Below are 24986 nucleotides of genomic sequence, written 5' to 3'. Positions count from 1 at the left end.
CATTAGCCCTGACTCTGACATCCTTGGCTTCTTACCTTGGGCTGATCTTCCCCCTTCTCTTTGGATGTCAGATGCTTTCTGTGCTTTCTCTTCCAAGTCTGAGATCCCCTGAGCCTATGAGGAGTGTGAAGATTAGCTGGAGAAGTTGCCTGCATCTCTGAGTGTAGGGCCCAGAGCAGGGGAAGCATGTGATAATGGGTATGAAAGCCCTTGGAGAAAAAGCAGAAGTGCTGAACGGCACACTCTCCAATGTGTGGAGGCATATTCTAGAAAAACAGGCTCCCAACTTTCTCCTGAGAGCTCAGTACTCATCCAGACACCCCATCACTGCACTGAGAGGAAGTAGAGAAGACACATGCTTTTCTGGTCGGAGACCTTGGGTGGGAAGGGAAGGGAAGGGAAGGGAAGAAAGAAGTGGAGTCAGCTTCATGAGAGTGTGAAGTGGCAGTGAACCTGCAGGTTGATCTCTCCAGGCTGGCGTTGCCAAGGAGGACGATCTACTCGGTCAAACCTGGGCCAAGCGCTGGCTCAGACACCCAGGCAAAAATAGAAAGGGGTGGGAGAAGAAATGTGTTTACTTTTGTGATTTTCCCTTACTGCCTCTTGACAGTATGATCGTCTCTCCACAAACAGGCAGTCGCGGCTCATGGGCCTTGCCTTCATGGATAAACCCTCCCCAGCAGCTCAGTCTCCCCGTCCGTGTCTGGGCAGCAGGGGAGTAGGCTTGGAAGGTGGCCTGATGGAGGGGAAGAACATTGCCCTGGGGTCTGGGTTAATGGCGAAAAAAATCCCTCTCTGACGCCCTGCAAAATAAAGTGGTTACATTAGGCAGAATCTAAAAATCTGTTTAGATTTTTGAAGTTTAAAACTGAGGTTCTCAACCAGGGGAAATTTCATTCCTTAAGGGAGGGGTATTAGGAAATGTCTGCAGACATTTTTGGTTTTCACAACTCAGGAGGTGTTCCTGGCGTCTAGTGGGAAGAGGCCAGGGATGCTGCTGGACACCTGGCGGTGTATAGGACAGCCCTCAACATTGGAGAATTATTAGAATTATTAGCTGAAAATGTTAATCTTGTGAGGTTGATAAATCTGGATTTATACTGGTGACTAGAGTCGGGGAAGGGGGGACAGGAGGCACAGCAGGACAGAGAAGGAGGGGTCAACCCTGTTTCTTGGTCATGAGCCGTTCACCAGTTAAGTGTTCTCCAGCTTTCCCCCTACATCCCATGGCCTTTTTATTTCCCTTGGAGTTACCAAGCTTTGTGTGAGTATTTTCACAAGAACTTCCTTATCCTTAAAATGCCAAGCCCTGATGTACTACAAAGATCTCTACCCTAAGACACGGTAAAGATAAAAACAAGCAGAAACCAGCAGAACTGAAAGGTGGGTGGTGAGGGCACACAGAGGGACATAACTCTGTTCCTATGAGTCAGTGTTTCTGATGTAACGACACAGAACACTGTGCATAGGAAGAGCGAGATGAACTACGCTGGGAGCGGACAGACTGCTAGGGGGACATCAGCAGTAGGAGAGAGACAGGTTTGCAGCCGCAGATTCAAAGGCAAACAAAAGGGTTAAGCAATCAGTGCATGTCATTCCTGTGTCATTCCACATTAAGTCACTGGGCACTTATTATAAATAGTTACCTGCGGTTTCCAGTGGGGGAGGAACCACACTCCAGTCAAGGGGTTTTGGAGAAACAGGTGCAATGAAGTCATGGTCAAACAATTTATTTACTGTAAACTTTAGACTTTGCTCAGGAAAACAACCAAAGCTGCCCCTCAAATCCCTGCCTACAACACCCCGTTTGAGCAAATAAGAGGGGTGGAGAGAGTCCATGTTCACAGCTGAAAGGTCCGAGAGACTCAAGATCCTCCAGTCCAAGGGTGCAGGAAGGAAGGTCTCCTTCAGAAACAAATTGCCAGCAGCAATATATTACCCCTAATACTTGATCAATGAGGTAGATATGCGGAAAAGTCATCAAAACATACCAGCCCCACGTCCTCTGGGACCGAAGGCCTGCAGACATAAACTTACACAAGTTCCATGCAAAGAGGAACTGAACTGTACAAGAAACAATCACTCAAATAATGTTTTCTCTTTTTTACAACTTAAAAAAATAAAAAATAAAAAGGCAGAAGGATGTTCCTCCTCCTGCACATCTCTATAGACGTTCATTCTAAATTCATCACACTCGAGTTGTTTAGTGTTTGGCTGGGAGGGAAAGGGGCGCTTAGAAAGTAGACACCTGCATCACAGCATGGAGTCATTTGTACTACAGTTCCTCCCCTGTGAATCAGTGCTATCATCGGGCACAGTACCTTGCCGGTGTGCACAGCCTTCCGGGCCTGGGGGCTCCTCACACAGCCGTTCGCTGTCTTTCTCCTCCCCCAGGTAACAGCCACTCTGTTCCCCTGTGTAGTCAGTCCTACCGTTGCTGTTGCTGGAGCAGCCATTCCCATAGGCCTTCAGGGAAGACCTGTGCAGGCACAGAAGCTCCTGGAAGGCCATCCTGAAATCTGGACTCCGGCAGTAGATGAGGGGGTTGAACGCCGAGTTGACGTAGCCCACCCAGTTTAGCAGGATGTAAACTTCCTTGGGGATGAGGTTGTCATGGATCCCGTGCACAATGTTGACGATGAAGAAGGGCAGCCAGCACAGGGTGAACGTCCCCATGATGATCCCTAGCGTCTTGAGGGCTTTGTGTTCCTTCAAGCAGAACTTGGAGGACCTCCGATGTCCCGGCCCGCTCCGCCCATCCTGCTCCGCTTGGCTGAGGTTCTGGGCGTGGAAGCGGCCCTCAGACTTGTCGATCTTCTGGAGCTGCCTTCTGGCTACTTGAAAGACCCTGGAGTAGACGAAGACCATGACTACCAGGGGCAGGTAGAAGGACACGATGGAAGAGGCGATGGCGTAAGGCTGGTTGGTGAAGAAGTCGCAGCAGGCCTCCTCTGCATAGCAGTTTAAGGCTTCCCGGTGGGTGGCCTGGTACCAGTGCATCTTAATGGGTAAGAAGGAGATAAGGCCCGACACGACCCACACCATCAGAATGACCACCCGGGCCTTGTTCTTGGTCAGCAGGCACTGGTACTTGAAGGGGGACGTGATGGCAAGGTAGCGATCCACGGCGATCACGCACAGGGTCTCAATGCTGGCCGTGACGCACAGCACGTCAATGGAAATCCAAAACTCGCACCAGAAACTGCCGAAAGTCCACATTTTCATGAGGATGTGGCTGGCCCCAAAGGGCACCACCGCCAGGCCCATGACCAAGTCAGCACAGGCCAGGGAGGTGATGAAGTAGTTGGTGACCGTCTGGAGACGCTCGAACTTGGCGATGGCTGTGATGACCAGCACGTTTCCAAACACGATGGCCAGGACAATGAGCGACATGACGATGGCCATGCCCACCACCCATGCCTGGTCCCGCTCCTGTGGGACGTCCTGGTCCGGCGCATGGCTTCCGTTGGGCGCCAGCAAGAAGACGCTGCGGTTCCCGGGCTGCCCCATGGCGCGCAGGCGGGCAGGTGAGCGCGCTGGCAGCCGGCGCACCCGCCGCGCCTCAGCGGGCCGACCTCCGGCGGGGGGCTGCGGGCAGCGAGCGGGCGCCTAGAAGCCTCATTCAGCGGCCGTGGGGTGGGTGTGGAGGGGGCGCGTGGTGCACTCAGCTCCCGGGGTGCTGGAGGCTCGCAGTGCCGGCGGGTCTCTGCCTGCGCTCCGGAGAAGCCGCCTCGGAGTGCGCGCTGCCCGTTATGTGCACAGGACTTGAGGGGAACTGCCCTCCCCGTGACGTGCTCCAACTTGGGACCAATGGCGCGCGGGAAGCCCCAAAGGGGCGAGGCCCCCCCCCCCCCCGCCCCTTCCCTCCCTCTCCCGCCTCCTCCTGGGGCTGGCCCGGGCGGGGCCCGCTGCTCCTTGCCGGCCCGTCGCCACTCCCTCCAGGCTACCCAGGCTGGCCCCAGGGCTGAAGCTGAAGTTGGGGGGTGCCGCTTACCAGCGAGCTGGGAGCTGCGCAGTCTTCTGTGGCTGCTACCTGCCTGCCCGGGCTTGTCGTGAGGCCTGAGGACCCTGGGCAGAGGGTAGTGCGCAGGCACTCCCTCCTATTCGGAAATAGACGAGAATGAGAGTGCCCGCCAGGACACGCACGGACAGGCACAATTCACCTGGCAGACGTGCACGGACTTAGACGGAGCCACAGCCACCGACACGCAGACACACCCATCCAGCACACCGACAAGCACACGCGCGTGTGCGCGCGCGCAGACACACACACACACACACACACACAAGCAAATCGGCGCAAAGTCAACCTTAACTAACGCAGAGAGGTGGCCAGGAACAAACCCAGCAGCACCCAGAACCACAAAGTCATAGGTACACACGAAAAGAAGTAAACAACACACTAAGGGCCACGTGGAGGCAAGCCGGGAGTCACAGCCAAGGACGTCCCCACCCATGTTCTACAAACCCTTCTCCGGCACCCTGGATCTCCGTCCTTTCCTCCCCAGCATGCGGACATTTCGCATATTCCCTTTCAAACATTTGGCGAGACCTCAGGAGGTGACTTCAGCAGCTGCCCATTTCCTCAGCTCGCTCGCTGTCAAGGACTTTCAGTGCTCTCCTTGGGAATCTGCAGGCACTGAGACAGGCTTTTACGCTTGGGATTTCATTCAGACCTGGGCTATCCATGCGTGTGTTTGGGGACAGAAAGAGAAAGTTGTATGCTTTAATTTTAATTCTAGTGAGTGTGGCATCACTCCTTCATTATCTGTTCAAGTGAAAATGTACTGAAAATAGAATAATTTTTCTTTGAAGCTCTACTTCATTCATGCCTGGGCAACTAGAAAAATCATCTGCTGGGTAGTTTGGTGATCCGAGCCATATGAAATTGCTGCTAGTCTATAATCTCTGCTTCTAAAACATGGCAATTTATTATGGTTCATATTACTAAGAATGTGTAACATTAAGAATGTTTTGAGGCGTTCCCGTCGTGGCGCAGTGGTTAACGAATCCGACTAGGAACCATGAGGTTTCGGGTTCGATCCTGGCTTTGCTCAGTGGGTTAACGATCCGGTGTTGCCATGAGCTGTGGTGTGGGTCGCAGATGTGGCTCAGATCCAGCGTTGCTGTGGCTCTGGTGTAGGCTGGCAGCTACAGCTCCGATTCGACCCCTAACCTGGGAACCTCCATATGCCGCAGGTGCGGCCCAAGAAATGGCAAAATGACAAAAAAAAAAAAAAAAGTTTTGAAACCACAGAAAGGAAAAGGTATTTTTTCTTAAAAAAGTCAGACCAAGCTTCAGACGAGGTCATTTTCCATGAAATATTAGCCTTTGCATCTGGCATGTGACTTCACTGTTAAAAAGAAATTAATTTTCAGGGTTTGATTTTTACATGTATTAGTAGTGTCTTTGAAGAACTGAAAGTGTTTCACTCAGTGTAACCAAACATATTTTCTAGATTACATAATAACTTAACAATGGCTAACATTTATGAAACATTCTGCTATGTGCTTTTCATGCATTATTCCATTTCATCCTTCCCACAGTCGCCTGGTGGTGTGTGTGCTGGGGGTGGGTGGGGCGGATAGCTATTTTTAATTTAATTCACAAAGGGGGCTGGAAGAGGAGAATAGCTTGTCCACAGGCACAGCCTGGCAATGCCAGGCAGGAGCTGAACCCAGTTCTCCCTGATTCTAAAATCTCTTTTTTAATCCTTTCAATGTACTTCTTTACCATGTGCAGAACAGAGTGGAGGGTAGAGAAGGATTACAACTGGAATTGGAATACTGCATTCCAGTTTCTTTCTAGCTCACATTCCTTAGGCAAATCCAAAATCTGGAGCCTAATTTCCTCTATGTCTAAATGTGCAATAAAGTTGCTTCTTTTGAGCTAAATGAGAACCAAATGATGTAATGATAAATGAGATAGTGCTTTTGCAAGTAAAAACTTCACCCAAGTAGGGTTATAAATGAGATTGATATAAATTACTAAATAGTCCAGAATATGTTGTTAGTGTTCACTAGTGGACACTGAAGTACTTTAGGACAAAAGGACTTGGGCATTTACTCCAGAACTCAGAAGCAAAACCACATGCCCCATTTAACTTCCTTCACTAGCAGAAATTGTTTTTGCATGACAAATGCCTTAAAAAACAAATATTTCCCATAAAAGCCACAGATATTAATTAAGGATCTATTATGCTCACATAATTTTCAAAATATACCCGTCCCATATTTGTGTTTTCCAAAATTGGCTCTGGCAGGATGCATTTTAGGAAGAGGCCTTGTTTGTTATGCAACATTTCTTTAAATACATGTCTTCTCTGGAATTGTAGAACTGAGCCATTTAAAGCTTCTGTCCTATTTGTGATGCTGTGCAATAAATAAGCATATTGTTTAACTCTCTTATAACCAAAAAAAAAAAGAGAGTCCTTTTAGAACAAACCTCATGGATCATTTAGGCATACACATAAGTCATTAAAAATTTAACTTTGAATATTTTGGGAAACACCTTTGAAAAAAGCCACAAACTCTAACTCTAGAAGGGAAGACGGCTTGGCTTACATCAGCACCATTCCAGACCTTTGCCCCACCAGCCCCGCCAAAGGGACAGTACCTTCCCTTCTCATTCTCTTCCCCTTTGTCTTCCCCGCATCACCGAGTCTTTTCCCGACCTTCTTTTAGAGTTGTAGGCTTAGAGAGAGTTGGAGCAGCAAAGAATTTACTAGACCCTTTACTTTATTCCTCCTGCTCCTCCAGTTTGCAAGTGAGGGACTAAAGTGCAGGAGCCAGAAGTGCCTGGTTGGAGGCAGCAGAGAAGAGGGAGTCTAGCTCGCTTCCTGGCCTCACATGTTCTCACTGCCCACCATCACGTCTTCATTCCCCCGCAGAAGACTGTGACCAGCACAGCGTTTTGGGCACAGCTTTAGTTGAACTGGAAAGTTCTTTGTAGACCAAAGACACCTGTATCTGACATGACAAAGCAGGCTCTATTATGGTGATTGATAGTGTCTAATTACATACTCTTTTTTTTTTTTTTTTTTTGTCTTTTCTAGGGCCGCTCCTGCAGCATGTGGAGGTTCCCAGGCTAGGGATCGAGTCGGAGCTGTAGCCGCCGGCCTGCACCACAGCCACAGCAACTCGGGATCCGAGCCGCGTCTGCAACCTACACCACAGCTCACGGCAACGCCGGATCCTTAACCCACTGAGCAAGGCCAGGGATCGAACCCTCAACCTCATGGTTCCTAGTCGGATTCATTAACCACTGTGCCACGACAGGAACTCCCTCTAATTACATATTCTGTCCATCGCTTTAGACACCATTTGTTTTTTCCTGCCTGGCAAACAGAGAAAAAAAAATCTTGATTTACCAAACAAATGTCTGAAAAGGAGTAAGAGTCTGTGAGCGAAGGAGTGCTCTCACATGAATATCTGGATGCCTTAGGAAAATCTTATCCCAGTCTTGGCTGAGACAAGATTCCTTTCATCTTTTAAAAAAAATGTATGTTGAGGTATAACTGACATGGAACATTATATGGGTTTCAGGTGCGCAACGTAGTGATTCAGTATGTGTGTGCATAGGTGGTGAAATGATCATCTTACGTCTAGTTACTGTTCGTCACCACGCATCATGGTTAGCTCTCAGGGTTTGCTCTCTTGGCAGCTTTGGAGTCAGCTCTGCGGTGTTACTGACCAGGGTCAGTGTGACGCACATTGCATCTCCCCGGCTCATTTCTCTTGAAATTAGGAGCTTGTGCCTCTTGACCCTGCACCCGTTTTATCCTCTCTCCATCTCCCCCTGCTCCGGCAGACCCCATGGGCTTCTCTGTATCTGTGACTGTCATTTTGGTTTTTATTGTTTGTTTTTAGATTTCATATGTAAGTAGACTCACACAGCCTTTGTCTCTCGTTGACATGTTTCACTTAGCATAATTCCCTTACGGTTAATCCATGTTGTCGCAAATGGCAAGACTTCATTCCATTTTATGGTGGAGTGATAGTTCATTTACATGTGTATAAATGTATTTATAGTATATATAATATATATATATATATCGTTTATCTGTGTATTTACCAATGTATACTCAGGTTGCTTCCTTATCTTGGGTATTATAGATAATGCTGCAGTGAACATGGGGATGCGTTTATCTTTTTGCGTTAGTGCTTTAATTTCCTGCAGATAAATACCCAGATGTGAAATAGCTGGATCATATCGTAGTTCTGTTTTTAATTTTTTGAGGAACTAAACGCTCCTACTTTTCCACAGTGGTAACACCAACTTACCTCCCCTCCAAGAGTGCGCCAGGGTTCCTTTCCTCCACATCCTCACCAGCACGTGTTATTTCTGTCTTTCGGATGATAGCCATTCTGCTGTATGTAAGGCAATGTCTCATTGTGGTTTTGATATGCATTTACCTGATGATTAGTGATAATGAGCATCTTTTCATGTGTCTGTTGGCCATCCATATGTCTTTGGAAAAATACCTATTCAGATCATCTGTTCATTTTCAAAAATCAGAATTTTTAATTTTCTATTGAGTTTTATGAATTCTTTATAGAATTTTGATATTAACCTCCTATCAGATAAATGATTTACAAACATTTTCTCCCATTCAGTAGCTTGTCTTTCATTTTGTTAATTGTTTCCTTAACTTGCAGAAGTAAGTTTGATGTAGTTCTGTTTGTTCATTTTTGCTTTTGTTGCCTCTGCTTTTGGATTCAGATCCAAAACTTTATTGCCAAGATCCATGTCAAGTAGTTTACCGCCTCTCTTTTCTTCTGGTTTTATGCAAAGTGGGTAGAGGGACGGTCCCTCAGCGTAACCAAGACCATGTATTCAAACTCAGAGAAAATATCATACTCCATGCTTTTCCTCTCAGATCAGAAATACGATGACGGGGGTGTCCACTCTCCCCACTTTTATTCAGTGTAGTGTTGGAAGTCTTTGTCAGAGCAATTAGGCCAGAAAAAGAAGTAAAATGTACCTACATCAGAAAGGAAGAAGTAAAACTGTCGCCATTTATGGATGACATAATTTTACATAGAAAACTTTAAAGATGCCACCAACAAACTGTTAGAATAAATGAATTCAGTTAAGTAGCAGGGTACAAAATAATATACAAAAATCGTTGCATTTCTACACACTTGACAACAGACTATCAGAGGGAAAAGTTAAAAAAATCCTGTCTACAACTGTGTCAAAAAAGAGTAAGATACTTAGGAATAAATTTAACTATGGAGGTGAAAGACTTGTACTCTGAAAATGCTGTCATTGATGAAAAATTCAAGAAGGCACACAGAAATGGAAAATATCCTGGGCTTATGCCACGGAAGAATTCATGTTGTCAAAATGTTCACAGTACCCAAGACAAGCTTCAGATTCACTGCAGTCCCTATCAGTGCTTTTCACAGACGTACAATAAACCATCCTAAAATTTATTTGGAACCACAAAAAACACCAAGTAGTCAAATCAGTCTTGAGGAAGAAAAACAGATCTGGATTTTGCTCCATGCTCCTTGGAAACTGCATTACAAGGCTATAGTTTTCAAAACAGACGTATAGATGAATGGAACAGGCTAGAGAACCCGGAAATAAACCTGTGCTTACATGGCCGGTTAATTTATGACCAGGTAGGCAGGAATACCTACTAGGGAAAGAGCAGTCTCTTCAGTAAGCAGTTTTGAGAAAACTGGACAGCCACACACAAAAGAGTGAAACTAGACCACTGTCTGGTACGATACATGGGAACTAACTCAAAATGGGTTAAAGGTTGACCTCAGTCCTCAGGAGTCCCTGCATCTTTGCCATCCTTTAAGCAGAGGAGCTCCTATAGATTTTTTCCTAAATGATGGTCTCAAATGTCTGTCTTTAATATTAGTTCTGTATGGTATCATCTCATTAACTTTGCTTTAAATGAGATTAAATGCAGGAAAAACTTAGCGTGCTGCCTTGGAAAATAGCTATTACTGAAATCTTATTTTTTAATTAAAATGTATGTATAGAATGCATATGTCTTGTCAGATCACAGTGTGAAAGGACACTTTGAATGTAAATAAGGAGTTATTTGTTTATTGGCCACACTATGGCATGTGGAAGTTCCCCAGGCCAGGGATCAAACCTGTACCACAGCAGTGGTCATGCCAGATTCTTAACTGCCAAGCCACTACAGAATTCCCAAATAATTGAGTCATTTATTTTTAATTTGAATTTTTGTGAAAACGAATTCAGAAAGGAACAAAACTTGGTTCCTTAGAAAGAAGACTGATTCTGAAAATGACCATCGTCATTGAGTTATGCAGCTGGGTATGATGTTAGTGGGTTTTGAATGAAGCGCATCACAGCCTAGTCAGCTCTTTACCCAGGGCGTCCGCACACCCTCTGGCAGCCATCCTTAACAAAGGCAGGCTCACCAGCTCCTTCCATCAGCGTGTGTTTTGCCAACTATCCAGATATTGAACGGAAATCCATTTTCTTAGAGCTTCTACACATGGACCTTAAATCTACCCCCTTGAGGCCATTCAAACAAGTCTCTTCTCTCTTCCCCAAGATTTTCCTTGAGATTTTGGGAAAATCCCTTAGAGTTCTCCTGAGCCTTTTCCTCTAAATTTAGGTTAAATATTTCTGTTCCCTTGGGTCTGCAGTTTTCTTTACCATCATAGCAGGGCTTTTACTAGTCATACTTGGGTTTTTCAGTGTCTAACTTAATATCAATACCTAGAATGATTCTAGAACAAGTCATCAAGCAATCAATGTACAGTCACCTTGGCAACCATAAAGTAAGCAGAGCACCCAGCAAAGCTTTTAGACCAGCTGATTATACCAGATGAATTTAATTTCCTGCTGTGCCAGCGTTTTATGGGAGACATGCTCATAAATCCTCTGCATCTCAGGGAGACTGAACAAAGAGAAATGGCATTAAATTAAAGCAGGAGGAACTTCAGATGGTCATATGAAGGACTCCTTGGCCTGAGAATAGCCGGTCATCCAGAGGGGCTAAGCTCTAGCAGCTTTCCTCAGCTGGGGTTTGGCAAGAGGATTCAACCCCGCAGGAAAGTATTTGAGTGGCTGTTCCTCCCCATTCTCCCAAGGATGGTACATAGATCTTACCCACCTGAGAACGCACAGTGTGACAGATGCCGCAGGGAAACGCCCTCGCTGCCTCTGAGCCGGACTGCGCGGTGTCTCCCTTCGTTGTGGGGATGAATGGCGCCTGATGGTGGATGCCAGTTGTCATGAGTTTGGAGCAGAGGCGAGATGAGGAGACCTGGGTTTGGGCCCCAGAACAGCTATGATGTCATAGGTGACCTTAAGAAGCTGCTTTCTTTCTTAGAGGCTCAGTCTTTATCCATGACGTGGGAGGAAGGCCAGGTGACATCTTACGACCTTCCTCTTCTAAACTGGACAAGCATGTGGTGGAAAAGAAGCACATTGATGGCCGCTGAGGAGAGGAGTTCCTCTTGTGAAGAGCTGCTGAAGGGTTGGCAAGCAAAACCCAGCAACATCCTATGAAACAACTTTTTTTTCCCCCACATACTTCACCATTGTGCTTCCTGCTATTCTGAGTAGCAGGTGTACTATTATTTATGAAATACATCTTGTGGCACTGATTTACGTCTAAAACTCAAATGCATTTATTTTTAAAGAAAATTTTGTGTGACTGCCATTACTGCACGTGGAAAATTGGTGTCATGGGCCATAAATAGCAGGTAACCATGAAAACAAAACAATGTTAATAAATTCTAGTTAGATTTTGTTGCCTGCCAAAGTTCTGAGCCTGAGGGCTGCTCTCGTTTTGTTGAAAAGGAAGATGAGCAAGGGTCAGGGAGATATTGATGGGGCACTAGCACCGTCTGTTTTAAAAGATTGAAAGAAAATTGAAAAGGGTAAAAGTAATTCCTAAGTAGTGCACTGTTATTTAATGTAGTTTTACTCAAGTGTTTAAAATAATGTCTTCCAGGAGTTCCCATCGTGGCGCAGTGGTTAACGAACCCGACTAGGAACCATGAGGTTGCGGGTTCAATCCCTGCTCAGTGGGTTAAGGATCCGGCGTTGCCGTGAGCTGTGGTGTGGGTCGCAGATGTGGCTCGGATCCCGTGTTGCTGTGGCTCTGGCGTAGATCAGTGGCTACAGCTCTGATTCGACCCCTAGCCTGGGAACCTCCATATGCTGCAGGAGCAGCCCAAGAAATGGCAAAAAGACAAAAAAAAAAAAAGTCTTCCTACAGCTGAAGGTGTCTCAGCCCCAGGCTTGCGCCAGTGGGACACACTGCTGTGGTGGAAAGAGCATGGCCTTTGGAGCCAAATGGATCTGGATTCCAACCTTGATTCTGCCCTTAACCAGCTGAATGCTATAGGTACTGTACCTGAGACCTCTGGGCCTCAGAGTGTTTGTCTGTACAGTGAGGATGAAATCCCCTGGATGACTGTTAAGGGATAGAAGGAATGTATGAGAAACTGGGTTTGGAAAGGGAAGGAGAGAACCGGGAACAAGAGGACAGAAGAAATCGGCATAACTTGAATTGGCGGGGACTTGGGGAGATGAGTCCAGGGACTGGGGGCCATTGCCAAGCAGGGGTGAGGGGGGCAGTGGCCTGAGTGTCTGTAGGGCAGGAAGGAGTGATGGTTTCCGCTGTGGCCGTATCAAGTTTTGAGGTTATGGTTGGACATCAAAACAGAAGTGAAAATACCATTGCGAATAGAAGATGGGTGGGTTTGGGATGATGTGTCTTCGGTGGTTGTCATTACAGTGGAAGCAGCCCCTGAATAACTGTATCTCAGAGGGTGCTTTTAATGATTCAGTGAAATAATGCGTTGAAGGCGCTTATGAGGGTTTCAAAAAAGGGGTTTCTCATCATCACTGCCATCATCATCATCATCCTAGATTTTCTAGTGCCGTCTCAGTTTCATGACATTAGATTTGTTTCTCTAAGGGCAGTCCTTTAAATGAATGAATGCATTTATCCAACATGGAAAAAAAATCCTCTTTATATATCAGACTACTAATGGTGGTAACCTTTGGGCTGGATTGTTGGAAGAAGTCTTAGGTTGGACTTCCTAGCAGCCGCTGACAAAATAAGGGTTTGTATGCAAGTGATTGATGAAGGAAGGGCTCCCAAGAAAAACAGTCAGGGAGTGGGAGCAGCAAAGCCTGTGTATGGTTTCAGACACAGACCCAGGCTCAAGGCCCAGGCCTGGGAGGCACTCTGAGGCATCTCTGGAGCCAACTGCTTGGCTTGATGTCCTACTTCCTCCAGTTCTTAGCTGTCAGACCCTGAGCGAGTTACTTAATCTCCCTGTGTCTCAACTTCCTCATCTGTAAATTGGGACTGTTGCTAATAATATCTTACAACCTCTTTGGGATGTTTAGAGGAACAAATGAGTTAATATCTGCAAAGTGGTTAGAAGGGGCCTGACACATACTAAGTGCTCAATTAATTACTGATGTGAAACCCAGGGACGCTGAGGGAAGGTCTGTTAGCCACGACACTCAGGAAACCCGTCATGGGGAAGAGACTGTGTATGCAGCCTCTTGGGCTGGAAATCCCGTAGGTGCAAACTGCCCAGTGCTGGAGCCCATGAAAAAGACCTGCAGGTCTGGGGCCTGCAGCAAGCAGTGTGTGCTTGAGGAAAGGAGGCCAAGAAGCAGGGCTGGCAGAGAGATGATGCGAGAAGGTAGAGCCAGGCGTGGCTGGGGAGGTGGACCAAGGAGGAAAAGTGCCCCAGGGGCACTCCGAAGGGAGCAAGGAAGGCCCCCCAAAGCAGGGTCTGCTGCTGGTGCTGCAGAGGGCGAGGCCACACTGGCTCAGGGAGAGGAGCGCCAGACGCCTGGGCAAGGCTCATCCCTGCGGGGCGCTGGAGTGTGTGCTGGCTCACACCTGTGATAGCAGTGCCCTCGCTGGGCCTTGGTTTCCTGGTCTCTAAGATGGGCGGCAGAATCGGGTGATGCCTTCACAGTCAGGTGTTGGCTGTTGAGGGGTCTGAAAGACCGCCGGCATAGGTTTGAATTTCTCACGTGTGCATTCTTTTTTTTTTTTTTTTTCAGAAGATTCTTTCTCTCTTCCTTTTTTTTTTTTTGCTTTTTAGGGCCACGCCCAAGGAATATGGAAGTTCCCAGGCTAGGGGACAAATAGGAGCTATAGCTGCCGGCCTACACCACAGCCACAGCAACTCCAGATCTTTAACCCACTGAGCGAGGCCAGGGATTGAACCCAAACCCTCATGGTTTCTAGTCGGACTCGTTTCCGCTGTGCCACGATGGGAACTCCGTGTGCATTCTTTATACCAGCAGCTGGGCAGGGCCCCTTGCATACCTACTCTCCTCTTTCTTGTCACCTCTGTTTGTGATGAGCTGGCGTTTACTCCTGTTGCACTGAGAAGAAAGCTGAGGTATGAAGAAATTAGGCAGTCCGCCACGCATCACAGCATAGGTCAGAGGAGGAGCAGAAGGGCTTCAGACCCACCTCTGTCTGAACCTCCCCCTCAGGATTCGGACTCGGGGAAGGAACTGCGTGTTCAGGGCTAAGTTTTACCACAGCGCTCCAGGCTGGCATAAAGAGATGGCATTGTCCAGTCGCTAATGGGGACAAGGCCAAACGCCCAAGACTTCAGAGCAAGCATCCTGGTCACACTTTCTAAAAACAGAAAGGATGTTCGAGGTTGAAAGTCATTGGCCTCGAGCCTCTGGGCTTCGTCCGGGCTCCTTCCTCCACTTGGAGCAGCTGCCTATTCCCTCTGCTTCCTTCTCCCCTCGTCTCCTGCACCGTCTCCACCCTGGACACACACACACACACACACACACACACACACACACACACATCCTCGGTGCATGGGGCTGCACCGTCTCCACCCTGGACGGACACACACACACACACACACACACACACACACACACACACACACACACACACACACACACCCACCCACCCTCGGTGCATGGGGCTGAGGGCTAAGGAGATGAACAACACAGGGTCCTTGCATTTAAGACACTCAGGTGAGGAAAGGGAGTTAGTATGTAAACTTTACTTCCATGTGATGACTTAAATACGATCAGCTAGGAGCTTGATTTTATGGACAAGAGAGGATGGACTCCATACCCCCATCTCCCCACATAAATAGTTGGGGGGCCTTGGGGAAGACTTCCAAAGGAGCAGAGAGCAGCGGAGAAGAGCAAGTCTTCATCCAGGAGACTGATAGGATTTTTAAAAAGAAAATGAATGGATCTAGCTGTCCAGAGAGTAATTTGGTAGAATTTATTAAAACATGAAATGTACATATCCTTTTGCCCAGCAGTTCTCTTGCTAGAAATTTGTTCCTTGCATGTCACATGTTCATGTAAAGATGCTGTTTTACTTTTGTTTGTAGTAAAGATGAAAACAAAACTAATTGTTCAGAAAGGGGAAATGGTTAAACAAATTAGACATCACATTAACATATGTTGTGATGTGCAGTTATTGAAAAAAGTGAAGTAGATCAAGACTTGCAGACTCAGGAAGTTGTCCATGCTGTCTCGTTAAGGCATAAAAGCAAGCTGCATCGCAGGTGGTGTGGAGTGATTCTGTTTTTGTTATGTTAAGAACATACATGTGAGAATTTGCAGAACCGGGGCGGGGGGCAGGGGGCACCGTAGTTACTGTGTCCAGGTCCAGCTTGAAAGCTCTAGAGGGACGGTTAGCTGCCTCCCCAAGACTTGCTGAGGCACAGTGGAGTTAAGGAGGAAAGGTATGCTACCTGTCACAGGTGTGTGACAAAGGCTGTACAGGGTGCAGGAGCGATCTGCCTTCACCAGAGGGCTGGTCTCGTTAGTGAGGTGGAGGGAGATAAAGCAGAATCCCTGAAACGTGTCATTCAGCTGGTGGCCTTTGTGTTTGGCCTGAACGACAGATGTGATCTGAGTGGCCAGGCAAGGGAGCAGGGAGAACCACGGGAAGAGCCGGTGGAAAGGGACACAGAGCGGGAAACCTGGCACTGCCTCTGAGGAACAGCACCTCTGGCAGGAGACCTGCAGCACCTGCTGTGTGGCGAGGGGAACAGTAGGGTGTGAGTTACGCCGTGTCTTTGGATAGCCCCCCAATCCAGGATAAGACGTTGAAGTCTAAGAGAAATCATGGAAGGAGGCAGGCCAGCCATGAACAGCTAAAACTGGAGAAAAAGCTGATTGTGGATACATGAGGCCATGTCACAGAGATGTGCCCAATAGCCCTGTGCCAAAGAGCTGGTGAGGAAAGAAACCAACTTGGCAAGGGGAGCGACGCGGCCCTGCTCCCGTGGGTCGCGCTGGGTGCCAGCTCTTCATTCCCACATTTGTAAAGCACGTTTTTATCTCTCTCCTACCTGCCCTCAGACGGGTGGTGAGAGTCAATGCGCTAATGTGCGTGCCACTGCATCCCACAGAGGACTGTGATTATTGCTGCAGGAAGATGCGGGGCAGGCCTCACACGCAGGGAGTGCAGGGTGACCCAGAGAGAGGGCTGCGTGACAAGCTGTGGGAGCACGTGATGTCTCCTGGGCAGTGAGGGAGGAAAGGAGGTGAGTAGACTGATGTGCAAAAGCTCGAACAACAAGGAGAAACCTTTAAAATCTACCACCCTGGCAAAACCGAATGCTTTACCAAAAGGCAGAGTTGGAGCCAGATGCAGGTAGAAGCTGTTCTTGCCCCACGGAAATTTAGAATGCACATACTCTGACTCAGCAGTTGCAGTGCTGGGAATCTAGGAATTTCTTTTGGAGGTACATGCACACAGATACACAAAGGATAAATGGGTGGGGTTTTTTGCAGTATTGTTCAGCATAATTAAAAAAACAAACAAACTGGAAATAACCTAAATGTTCGTGAAAGGAAAAAAGCTGAATGAATTAATGTATTGACATACAGTAGAGTATCACGCAGACATGGGTGTTCGTATTAACTCTCTTCATAATTGCCAATCTTGGAAGCTACCAAGATGTCCTTCAGGAGGTGATGGATAAATAAACTGTGGTACGTTTGGACAAAGGAGCATTATTCACCTCTAAAAGGAAATGAGCAATTTAGCCATGAAAAGACACGGAGGAAACATAATGTATATGACTAAGTGAAAGAAGCCAGACTGAAAAAGGCTGCGTTCTGTATGACTCCAACTCTATGACATTCTGGAAAAGGCAGAATTACAGATACAGTAAAAGCATCAGTGGTTGCCAGGGATTAAGGGTGAAAAAAGAATGAATAGGCAGAGCACAGGGGATTTTTAGTGCAGTGAAACTACTCTAAATGATACTACAATTACATATATATTTGTCTACATTTGTTAAAATCCTTAGAATGTACACCAAGAGTGAACCCTAAACTGGACTTTGGGTGATGTTGATTTCAACGTAGGTTCATCAGCTGGTGACAAATGTCCCACTTCTGTGGGGGAGGGCATGAGTCGGGCAGGGGACATGTAAGAAATCTCTGTGCTTTCCTCCCAGTTTTGCTGCGAACCTAAAACTGCTCTAAAAAATAAAAGGCCTCACCAAGAAGAGGAGGAAGCAATATCCAAAATATGTCATGAAGTGAAAAAGCTAATTGTACAGCAGTATAACACGTCCCCGTTTGTGGCAACAAACCATTGTATGTGGCATTTTCTCACCAACCCCCATTCACATCAACAGGGAGATGTGTAAATAGATTAAATAAATGTAACTAGGGGAGAATTTTTGCTGCACTTCAGAGGAATGGGATAGACGTATGTGAAAAGCTCTCCAAGATACTCAAAATATTAAGGGAAAAGGGTTGAAACAAAACAGTATGCTTATCACCCTTTTTATTTTTGTCTTTTTAGGGCCACACCCATCGCTTATGGAGGTTCCCAGGCCAGGGACTGAATTGGAGCTGTAGCCGCCAGCCTACACCACAGCAACCTGGGGTCTGAGCCTCGTCTTTGCCGACAGCAATGCCAGATCCTTAACCCACTGAGCGAGGCCAGGGATCAAACCTGCGTCCTCATGGATGCTAGTCAGATTCATTTCTGCTGAGCCACGATGGGAATTCCCACCTTTTTGCATATGTAACGTATATTTCTATTTTCATGAACATATTTTGGAAAGATACTCAGAAACTGTTAACAGTGTTTAATATACAGGGGACAGGGCATTGGGAGGTGCGGCTGGTGGGAAAGGCAGGACAGTACACTTTTACTTTCATTTTTTCCTCGTCTGCTCTGTTTGAATTTTTACTCTGAGTACTTTTTTAAAGTATTAATTAAAAAACATAATGCCCCCAGAATTCTGGAATATACTGTCATGGCCGCAAGAGTCTTTTCCTTTGGCTCCCCCCCTTTTTTTGCGAAGTAATTGAGATGCAATTTAAGCAAACGGTGGTGAATTAAACTAAACACTAAGTCTGCGTCTGTGGAGACTGAGGGTGGGACTGGGGAGGGAGGTGCAATAGATAACAGCAAAGAAGTGAAAATAGAAATTATTAGCGTTTTCAGCAACTTCTTTGGAGGGGGAAGAGGAAGGATATGAGAAGAAATCAGGAATTGAAAGTATAGGTGGCAAGGCTTGAACAAATGAGGGAGCTGTGGGAGAGAGGACAGCTTGCTGAAGCAGCTTCTGGGGCCTGTTTGCTCTTTGCAGTGGACATGAGAGCATGTGTCTGCCGAGGGGCCTTTCTGACAGTCCAGCCCATTAACAAGCTATAAACCATTCCGCCTCAGAACTGGAGTGGCTTTGAGGATTGCCTAGCTCAGCAGAGCCCCCGCGTCCACAGAAGGGCCTCAGCGGCAGCCACAGATATAGGGAGGTGGTGGGAAATCCTTGTAGCTGCTTTCCTCAGCCTCTGTGTAAACCTAGATTTAGATTTGGGTAAACCTTCCATTGCTAAAAAGATATTCCAACCCTCCCACAATGTGAACGGGGAGACAGATCCACAGTGAGAAAAGTGAGAGGAGATATCACAATGATAGTGAGAGAAACGGGTCAGAAGCCAAGGCTTTCGAGTCTCATCTCCTACAGCTTTGTGTTCTTATGTGTTCGTTGAGACTGAACAGAAGAGGAGCAGGTCTGCAGGCCAAGCTCAAATTTCAGTGGCTGAAGTTGAAAGGAGATGTTCCTAGGAAAAAAATACTAGACTTGCAAAGACCAAAAAGGAGAAAAAAATCAGAGTGACATAATGATAGAAGAGAGTAGGCAGCGGAGGAAAGTTAAGCCTAAATATTTTTGAGCATGAATTGCACCATAAAGTGGAAACTTACAAAACTGAATGGCAGGGATTAAGAAAATATTAGCTGGAGCAACCCACAAATACGTTTTGATTACCCACTGTGGACCTGACACTTTTTGAAGCTGATTCAGTGATGAATAAATCAGCTCCAGTTCCTGCCCTCAGTGAAGTTGCCGTCTGGTATACAGTTGGCAGTTTGCACACAACAAGACCATGCATTTATTTATACAAACTCTCATTTGACATGCCCTTGTAAGGTATCAATAATTTGCAAAGTGCAACAAAGCCTGCCGGGCCCTGTTTGGCATAAAAAAGATGTTGGCCTGGGCCTCTATAAAGAATGAAACTAGCCCTCAAGGGCAGCTGATGAGGGGGAGAGACCTCAGGCACTGCTTCCTGGTTATGGTTATGGGAAAGTGGAGGAGAGGCTGGATAAACAGCAGCCAGGGGAGCAAAGTAGAGTGTTGCTAAGAGAAAAGGGAAAGGCGGGGAACAGAGCTCCTGGTTGGCAGTGGGGCTGAGTTGGCAATGGGCTAAGTGGTTGAAGGAGCCAGTGGGTGACCATGCAGCTCAGAGGAGGCAGTACAGATTCTCAGACCTGTGGAATCTGAGAACTGTCCAGCTCACCGCACAGAGGAGGAGCCTGGGGCCCGACAACACAGCAAGTTAGAGCCATGCTGGGAGCAGAACCCAGGATTTTTCTTACTGCTCCATCCTGCCCCGCTAAAGAAGTATCAGTGCTTAAATGCGGGATGTTTTGGAGTTACATAGACCGGGATCTGCATCCTAGTTCTGCCACTTGCTGCTGGCTTTATCCTTAGCCTTGATCCCTCCACCTGTACAGTGGTATCGTGGTGGCTTATCTCCGACACGCTCGTCAGTGACGCCTTTCCGCCTGTGTGCGCAGGCCATCGCCCCTGCAAAGATGTGCTTTATTCTTCACCCCCTTGAATCTGGTCTGACTTGTGACTGCTGTGACCAGTGGATTCAACAGAAGTGACCCGCTGGCGTTTGGGGGGCTAGTCTCTATGAAGACTGGCGATTGCTGCTTGTCTCTCACGAATGACTTTGCTGGAATGACCTCCGCCATATAACTATCCAGAGACCTCGTGGGAAGATCGGGGCCTGGGAAATGTAAACAGCAAATGATAGCTTTTCCTTTTAATAAACTAAAAGCAAACAGGTCCCAAGTACCCCCATCAGTCTCTTATGGGACGTGTCCCCCTACTGGATGCTTTTGCAGACTGCACAGGACAAATCCCACTTTTCCTCCAGCCGTCCTTGCGGCATGCTCCCAGTACACGGGCCTTCTCAGTGCTCCGTGTGACAGGTATTTGCACGCCCTGTTCTCGAGGCCTTGCCTCCTTGCTGACATCACTAGTGCCTGCTCATCTCTTAGCTCTCGGGTGAATCATCATCCTCTGGACGTTGAGGCCCCCCCCGGGACACCCCCCTCCACCCAGAACCCACTTCCCTCTTTCCTATTGCTCATCTCGGTGTTGCAGCTTTGCATTTGTCTGTGAGGCTTTTCAGTCAGTATCTTTCCAGAAGACTCTCTTAGGGGAAGTACAACATCTTTTTGCTTTTGCTTATCACTCTGGCGCCCCAAACTAGGACCTGCTGGAACTGTAGACGCTCAATAAATACTTTTGGCCTGCAAGCCAGCCAACTCCTGATCCTTTTGTGTCACATCTTCTTCGGACTATGCATCCCCAGTCCCTTCAAGGTGTAGGGCTCCTTTCTGACTCCTCTCTTTCCTCCCTCTTTTGGCCTCAAGTCCAGGTTGTTCGGCCCACATGCTCTTCCCTCCCTGCCACCTTCTCAGCTCTGACCTCAAGCCCTGTAATCAGTGGCTTGTTTAGTCTTTTTGCTATTTTGGGAGGAGGCGTCTTCTAATATTAAGCGGTTCCTCCTCCACAGTTGTCTGTTATCAAACAAGGCACTTCCTTCCTCAGACTTGAACAGTGAGTCCCTAGGGCTGCAGGCAGAACTGCAACACGGGCACCCCTCCTGGATGCCCAGCCCCTCTCTATATCAGTTCTCCCAACACCACACCCCCTCCTCTCTTCTCCAGCTTCCCTCTCTGCTGCCCCAGTTAGGGTGCTAATCATCCCTCACCTGAAATACTGTCTTTTCACAGCCTCTGGTCTCTCTCCATGCCAATCTCTCCTTCACATCAGCTGTCTCAGAAATTTCCTCGGGAGTTTTCTGCTCCTGTTACTTCCTGGCCTAAGACCTCTGTGAACTCACTCCTACCCTCTTTGCCTTTAGCAGAGGTGGCAGGTTGCTGGCCACGTATGTCTTTGGTTTGTCTTAGAGAGTTAGAACAGTAATTACGCACTAACATTTAAAAATTGGGGGACTGTCATGTATCTATATGCTCAGCTTCTCTTGCTGTGTACTCACACTGGAAAAGTGGGGGAGTGGGTTGGAGGTCTGCCATCCTTGGGGTGTGTGGTCTTGAGTTTGCTGCAGCCTCCAGCGCTCTCCAGCATCCCCGTCCTTCAGGCCAGTATTCAGCTGCCGTGTGCGACTGCACTTGCAGTGGTGCATCTCGGGTGTTTTCACTTGCTATCCTACTTCCCCGGTTTCTGTAGGCCCTTGAATTACCACCTGGTCCTGGCTTGTAAGAATTCTTTACTTCAGAGTCTGTTAAGAAGTTGAAAAGGAGGAAAAGGAAAAGAGTAAAGAACATTGTCACCAGTCAGACTCTAGTAGTCTGGTAACATTTGTCATTTACAGAGAAATCTTAATTTTGTGTATGTGGGGGTGAAATTATGGTGACTTTTATTTTCTTCTATGTGCTTTCCGAAAGTTCCCAGACTTTCTATACTAAACATGCATCCTTCTTGCAAAGCTAGTATTAGGTAAAGGACATACCTGCAGACCTGTAGCTGTGTCTGGTAAAATCTGAAGTACTTAGTTCTGCTTTACACGGGTACATCAATCTCTATAGTTACATAGATCATTTCTTATCACATGATACTACTGTTAGTTCCTAAATTGAACTAAATTTACATCATTTTCTCCTTCTTACAGTTTTATTTTTTGGGGTAATCATTTCATTGAAGTAAAAATCATACATGTAAGTACAAAAATCTCAGGCATGCTTAGTACATTTTTACACATGCATTTGGATGTTTAATGTGTTTTATAAAATGACTACACTTTTGTAGATAACACCCAGAACAAGCAGGCACTTCTGTACTTATTAGCTAATTTGATCCTTATGATCTTGAGAGCCAGGTTGAATTGCAGATGAGGAAACGGAGACCCACAAGAGGCCAAAACAAATGCTCTGCTTTAGCTCTCCTGCCTGGCACGTGACGGTGCTGAGACTTGAACTGAGTTCTCCACTGTGGTTGAACCCCCAAGGCTGCGGGAGGCAGAGATCAAGAACAGGCCGAGGGGACTGGAGAAAATCCTGTTGCCGTGGATCAGAGACGCAGTAGGTTCAGGCCCTTCGTGCCCACAAAACTGTTACTCTTTTCATTTGCCTCCTCCCACTTGTTGCTCCTTCCCCTGACACCCCCATCTCCCCGCATTTCAGTTATCTTGTCATTTAACTGAATGTGAAACCTTCCCCTTAATGGCTCTTTTGGGATCGGTCTGTCTAGGCAAGTCACCATATTGGATAAATGCACCCTGGCTTCCTTCCCCTGCCTTCTTCGGGACATGTAAACAGTAGTTGCAGAATGGGAAAAAGGAAATGTCATATTTAGATGATGGCTAAAGCCTGAGGCAGCATCCTCCAGAGGGACAGCATCATTCAGAAATCCCTAGCAACTCCATGGTGCTTCTGCTGTCAAGTCCCTGCTTACACTTGGAAAGGCCATCAGCAGCCATCTAGGTCCTTCCCTCTGCCGCATATGGGAGCCTGACACTCAGAGGAGGGAAGCTGTTTGCCCAAGGACATAGTCAGCCTGTGACAGTGGAAGGGTTCAGAACCCGTGGGCATAATCCTTCATAATTCTGTGAAATCTATATACCTTGGTATCAGGTTCTTGGCTCGTGGTCCTAGTTCTGTGCCTATTGTCTCTCAGCTCCTATGCCACCTTCCTGTGCCTGCTCGATGATGCTGCAAACTACATTGTCTGGACTCCCTTGCTGGGTATCTTGATGTTGCCCTCTGACAGCAGAGGGCAGTCATGAGTCTACCTCCAGCAGTTCTTGCATACCCGCATCCCCTGCGCTGTTCTCCACTTAGAACTCCAGGCTACAGCAGTGTGGTTTCTGCCCATCTGAGCTCTGATCTCCGGCCATGCCTGACACCCGCCTTCAACTCCTAGTTTCTGGTTGCATTTCCATTCCACTTCTGTTCTTCAGTCCTGTGGGTCTTATGGGGCTGCTTCCTGCAGTTACTCGTACCTGTATTTTCTCAGCATTCTCTTTTTGCCTTCCCTTCCTTCTAACAACTGTACAGTCAAGCCCCTATATTAAATACCTTTTATTTGAAATAACTAGCTTTGATTCTGATCTTTAAGCTCCAGCTGATATGCTGCTTAGAATTTTTTTGCTTTCTAATTTTTTTCAACTTTCTTTCATCCCTAGAAACAAAGTAGGTGATTCCCAGCATCTGGGAAGAGAGGCTAGCATTCATTAATTCATTAATCCAATAGAAATTTACCTAGGATCCATCTGGATTCTGATACTTGATTTTAAGGAATCCTTGTTGGAAAGATCTTTGAAGTTTTGTGGGAAGACAAGCAGTGAACAGGCACACATAGTGCAAAGTGGTAAGGGTGTGGAAGGTGGAAGCACGAAGGCATTCGAGGAATATGAGAAAAGGCCCTAATCTGGTTTGTGGGTTCGCACAGCGTTAGTGAGGACTTCTCCAAGAAAGTAATACCTAATCAAAACTTGAGTAAGAGTTTTCCAAACAAATTGGTGACTGTGGTAGTTTGTTGGAAGAGATAGTAAGGGCATAAATGATAAGAGACATATCAGGGCCTGTTGTAAGTTGAGTTATATCTCCCTCACCTTTATAAGTTGAAGTTCCAACTCCCAGGATCTCACACTGTGACCTTATTTAGAAATAGGGTCATTGCAGACTTAATTAGTTAAATTAGAATGTGGTCGTGAATTAAGGTAGGTCCCTACAGTATGACTGGTGTCCTTATAAAAAGGGAGATATTTGGGGATAAACACACACAGGAAAAATGCCATGTAAAGATGAAGGCAGCGATTGAGGCGATGTGTCTATAAACCAAGGAATGACAAAGATTGCCAGGAAACCTCCAAAAGCTAGGAGAGAGGCCGGGAACAAATTTCCCTTCCAGCTCTCTGAAGGAAGCAACCTTGCCAACAGCCTGATCCTGGACTTGTAGCCTTCAGAACTGGGAGACAATAAATTTCTGTTGCCTAAGTCACTGAGTCCATGTGCTTTGTTATGGCAGCCTTCTCAAACTCGTATGGGTTCTAATCACGAGAAGTATTATAAAGCTGTTAGTAGCATTGGCCACTTAGTGAGCACTTAGACAACAGGCTCTGTTCTGAGTGCTTTGTAGGAGTTCGCTCATTTAATCTCCAGGACAACTGTTACGGGGTGGGCACTGTTACTGTCTCCTTTTGACAAATGAGGAGGATGAGGACAAAGAGCTTAAGTGACTTGCTTGAGATTGCACAGCTACTGAGCGAAATGATGAGCCTGGGTGTGGATTACAGAACGGGAATGACTGTCTGACCCACTGCGGAATACTACCACCCTGCTTGGTATTTTACCTGTAGAGCACTGACTATCATTAGGCTTTTTGTGTCGGGTTTATTGAGGTGTAGTTCACATACAGTGAAATTTACTCTCTTTAGG

The 24986-nt window shown here is 46.9% G+C and overlaps 1 protein-coding gene across 2 annotated transcripts; it reads right to left on the bottom strand.

Annotated features, from left to right (window-relative positions):
* On the bottom strand, window positions 1-3643 carry ADRB2 (adrenoceptor beta 2). Of its 2 annotated transcripts, XM_085009693.1 has the most exons (2): window positions 2322-3643; window positions 1-209 (listed from the first exon to the last, which is right to left on the bottom strand). In XM_085009693.1, exons 1-2 carry the CDS (start codon window positions 3508-3510, stop codon window positions 133-135), a joined length of 1266 nt encoding a protein of 421 aa, XP_084865819.1. In that variant the 5' UTR covers window positions 3511-3643; the 3' UTR covers window positions 1-132.
* Window positions 3644-24986: the final 21343 nt, after the last annotated feature.

The sequence above is a fragment of the Sus scrofa genome, chromosome 2, assembly GCF_054392235.1.
Source record: "Sus scrofa isolate SSC_HxYL_T2T_F1_AM1 chromosome 2, Sscrofa_HxYL_maternal_Yorkshire_Landrace_v2.0, whole genome shotgun sequence".
Lineage (NCBI taxonomy): Eukaryota > Metazoa > Chordata > Mammalia > Artiodactyla > Suidae > Sus > Sus scrofa.
Note: the sequence above shows the minus strand (reverse complement) of the source record. Positions and strands in the feature narration are given on the sequence as shown.